The sequence below is a fragment of the Athene cunicularia genome, assembly GCF_003259725.1.
Source record: "Athene cunicularia isolate RWA chromosome 25 unlocalized genomic scaffold, athCun1 chr25_part2, whole genome shotgun sequence".
NCBI lineage: Eukaryota > Metazoa > Chordata > Aves > Strigiformes > Strigidae > Athene > Athene cunicularia.
This window is the reverse complement of record NW_020799135.1, coordinates 112,492-116,820: the sequence shown is the minus strand read 5'-3', so window position 1 is coordinate 116,820 and position 4,329 is coordinate 112,492. Positions and strand designations below refer to the sequence as shown.

Here is a 4,329-nt window from a genome sequence, read left to right as displayed (position 1 = left end):
CCCCCCCCCCTCCAAATACACAATCTCTTCATTTTAAACCGGGAGATGAGCAAGCAGCTTGCTTCTCACACAGCTCATCAGGCAGTCGGCTGGTATCTCAATGACTGGAGACATGCTCCATGCCCAGTCTGGAAGGGTGACAGACCCAAAAGCCCTGACTCTGCACCTCAAAGGAATGTAAATCCAAACAAAGCCAAAGTGTGGCAAAAACACAATGGTAGCACTGGAGCAAACGGCCTTGTGCTGCCTGTAGGGGTTAAATATTAACCCAGAGGTGAGAACCAGGAGATGCTCCAAAGCAACAGAAGCTCCTCCAGGCCCCTGCCAGAGACTCTACAGTCTTAGCACTCCTCCTCCTGTCCTGACCTTCAAGAGCAAAGTGGCAAGTTCCTCCAGAAAGGCCCTTTGCCTCGACTTCCAGACCTCAGGTTAGACAGAGGAGACGTTAGTCAAACACAATTTTGGCCTCATTACAGACACCAACAGGATTTGGTAGGTTTAAGGCAAACTGGATCGTTTCACAGAGTCATAATTGGCTTCATAATGCATAAAGGTCTAAGAGCCAGAAATAATTGGCCAGGCACTGAGCAACTTTGCCATCAAACATCCCGGGTCATCTCAAAATCTGCTGTCATCTTCAACTGCAGGGTTGCTCTGCTCAGGTGAAGAAGAGCAGGCAGGCAGCAAGAACATGCCAAAGCAGGCAGCAAGCACATTGCTCACCCAGAGGCAGCCATAAGCAGAGGCAGCGCACCACGACAGTTTAGCCAGAACAATTCCCCTTGCAGCAGTGATCTGACCCTAAGCAGAAGCACAGGCCAGAGGAGGCCAGTGCAGCGATCACTGCGGAACCAAACCGCCGCGCCAAGGAAAGGGCACGGGGACGAGGACAAGGCACAGCTTTCTGGATGTGAGACAAGCAGAATAAGACTAAGCTGCCTCATGCTTCCTCCCCTTGGGTGGGATACTCTGTCATCAGTGCTGTGGACACGGAGCTGCTCTGGGTACCGAGAAGCAGTGGCTGAAGTTAAAATGTACAAAATCCCCAGAAGAATTTGGGTTAACCTCTCCCCATTTACATTCAAGGTGTCAGCATTAGTAAAAGCAGTCAGAACAAACGTCAAATATTCATTAAAATGAATAAATTAAGAGAGAGAAGAATGACATATCCACAGATATTCAGGTTTTTTTTAAAAAAAAGCTTAAAGTAAAGGTATCCGGGGCAGTTAGTGCACCTGGATGTATCGTACCAGGAGCAGTGTCAAATTTTCGGGGATAATTTGACCCCTCACCCCCAATGAAATCAAGTCCTGAAACAAAAAAAAAAAGACAAGACAGACAAGCAGTGAAATTTTGACTTAAAGTAGTGAAGTGAGTTTCATTGCCCCCATGTCCACCAGCCACATTGTACCTGTGGATATTGTTAAAGAGATGCCTGCAGCTACTAAAATAGAAACAAAACAACCACGTACACAGGTGAACAGCACAGTCGCACAATAAACTTTCCAGCTGCGTTGTAGAACTACAGCAAGTCTGAGTTGTTCCATCAAAAATCTTCAACTCTCTCCAACCACACTCTAACCCACTTCGTTCCACAATTCCACAAAACACCAACACAGGAAGAAAAAAAAAAAACACACCAAACCACCACACAGGAGCCTGTTCAGACTAGAGTTAAACTCCCAGCATGTAGAGCTCATCCAGCCCCATCCCTTTTTCCTGCAGCAAGTGTACCCGTTGCCCTTAACACTTTGCCTGCACTACTCCCTCCAGTATTTAAAACTTCATTTCTCAGTCAACAAGAAAATGATCACTCAATCTGCTAGTGTTTTACAAAACCATGCTTATTTTTTTCTCTCACTTTTCTAAAAAAAAACCAAAAGCCAATCCCAAAACACCCCAACAAAAATCAACCACCAAAACACAAACCAACCAAAACAACCCTACACTAACGTGTAGTGAAAGCTATCACAGTTTATAATACTTTATTTCTCTCTTTCCAAAGCTATCAGTTTTCCAGCAAATACAAGAAATATGGAAGCAGCCTAAAGCAACATTAATATGGTTGTAAATGCTTCTTATAACCAAGATGTGGCATTTACCCGAACGCTCAAAAATCATGGAAAAAGTTTTGACTTCACTGTGGTGCAAGATTACTCCATAAATAAAACAAACACTTTAAAAGAACCCTACACAAAGACTACTTACAACCAAGGATTGTCCCTCACAACAGTCCAGTTATCACACTGTAAAAATCTGAGTTCACTTGTGCCTTACAATAATGTGAATACTTGAAACAAACAAAAAATGTACCATTTTTCCAATGCAAGAGAATGTTCAAGGGCAGATCAGCATTCACGAAGTGCCTAGTGAAGAAATGTTTTGGTGGGGTTTTTGTTTGGGTTTTTGTTTTTGTTTTTTTTTTCAAGCACAGAAGTGATGAAGCTTCTGTAACAAGGTCTCACCCTACAGCAGCTTGAGCAAGATGACCATGAAAGAGAAAAAGCTCCCATATGGAAATCAAGAGCAAGACATCTGAACTCTGAGTAATATTCTCTGGAGGATGCACCAAATATCAGGAGAACTTGCCTGTGTTCATCTCACTACAGTTTATAAAAAAGACCTTTCCAAAGAAGCAGCATGGTTTCTGCTGGAACACAGAGGGAAGTGTTCCTGTGCCTCTGCTGGGCAACAGCACAAGCTCACCCCACAACAATCATCCAGCTCCCAGTTTCCAACGTGGTCACCCTAACAGAGGGAAAAGGCACCTCCAGGTGCCAAGAAACGAAGTTGCTGAAATCCATCTCTAAACCAACAACCCGTTCGTCTGCCCCCGAGCCAAAGAGAGACCCAGAACCTCCTCAGTGCAACTGGACAACACAAAATCCACTTACCCTCTAACGACAAAGCGGCAAAGACACATGAAGAGCACTTACTCGTGCCGTCATCCGGCTCAAAGCTGCCAGTGTTGTTCCACGTGTTGTTGTTGCTATTCCCGTAGTTCTCATCCGTGCCGGCCGGCTCGGCGTAGTCAGCCGGGTTGAAAGTTCTGTAAGAAACACAAGAATGGAAACTTTTACTCCCTCTCCCGTAGCATTTTAAAAGCAACTCATTTTATTCAGACCATGACACATCTCACGCCCAAAAGGCAGCGCTCTCAGCAGACAGGTGCCTCAGTTACACTAGTCATTCCAAATTTAAGTTAGCATGATGCACTTTTGGCTTTATTAACAAAAAAAAAAGGAAAATCGGAACACAAATGACCAACACAAATAGTACTATTCATGCACAAAGATTTTGATTTTTGCTGTGGTTTGTACCAGTGAAACTCACCCCATGCCTTGGGCAGAAAATCTTCCCCCTCGTCTTCCAGAGCCACCTGTAAAAGACAGAGACACACTGCTGAGCAAGAAAAGAAACATCTGAACAACATAGAGTTTTGATGCCCAGGATATAAAAGTCGTGAGGATCTTCCCAAGTTGATGGGATTTCCAGCAGTGTCTTTACACGTATGGGAATGACCTCAGCTGGCTGGCAGTGTAATTAGCAACGCACGATTCCAGGCTCAGATGAGGTTTCCAGCTGGCACAAACCATAAGTACCAGACCCCAGGTTCCGATGCCTGCAGTGTGTGTCCTCAGCAACAACTCCTGAGCAGCACGGATTTTTATGGAAAAGTGAATTTTAAAGTATTTAAAAACCAAGCCAAGCGTTTGCACCGCAACGGTGCTCAGAGACACACGTGCAAGAACAAGGAGGATCCAGATTCTGTTGCTGACAAGCATTTGTCCCACCTGCCAAAGAGTCACCGCCGTCTTTTTAACTTCCCACCTCTACACAACAAAGCCCTAATTTTTCCCAATGCCACGGACTGGATGTAAGAACTAAATACTGTTTCTAGCACACGCTTAAGATGGGGAAGCAACATGTAGGCACTAACTGTAAGCATAAGAATGGAAAAATCAAGTGTTTATTTTCAGTTTGGCAATTTGTCCCATAAAAGAGGCCTTCAAACCTCAGAGAAGAGATACGCTGGCGTCGTTCTTCACCTCCCACCCCCTCTGACCTCAAAGCCCATGTGTACCTCGGCCTCGGCCACGTCCCCGCCTGCCTCTTTCCGTGCCTCTCCCAGAAGATCCTCCACTCTTACCACCGTCTAGTCCATTCTCCTGGCCCCGAACTGAAAGACAGAACAATGCAAAGACAACTTCAAGATTCATCCTGCTTCAGGAAAGATACAAGACCAAACCTTAAGCACCGAAGCACAGTGGCTGTGCGAGAGACCACGCCACCAAACGCTCCCATAACTTTTTATTTACGGGGTATCAC

At 45.2% G+C, this 4,329-nt stretch overlaps 1 protein-coding gene across 1 annotated transcript in view; it reads right to left on the bottom strand.

The window, feature by feature from the left end:
• Window positions 1–4,287, bottom strand: part of UBAP2L (ubiquitin associated protein 2 like) — a 16,913-nt gene extending 12,626 nt beyond the window's left edge. The window contains exons 1-4 of the mRNA XM_026864063.1: window positions 4,085–4,287; window positions 3,334–3,379; window positions 2,937–3,049; window positions 1,251–1,310 (exon numbers count right to left, since the gene is read on the bottom strand). Of these exons, the coding sequence (XP_026719864.1) occupies window positions 1,251–1,310; window positions 2,937–3,049; window positions 3,334–3,379; window positions 4,085–4,220 (355 nt within the window). The 5' untranslated portion in view covers window positions 4,221–4,287. The remainder of the gene's footprint in view (window positions 1–1,250; window positions 1,311–2,936; window positions 3,050–3,333; window positions 3,380–4,084) is intronic.
• Window positions 4,288–4,329: the final 42 nt, after the last annotated feature.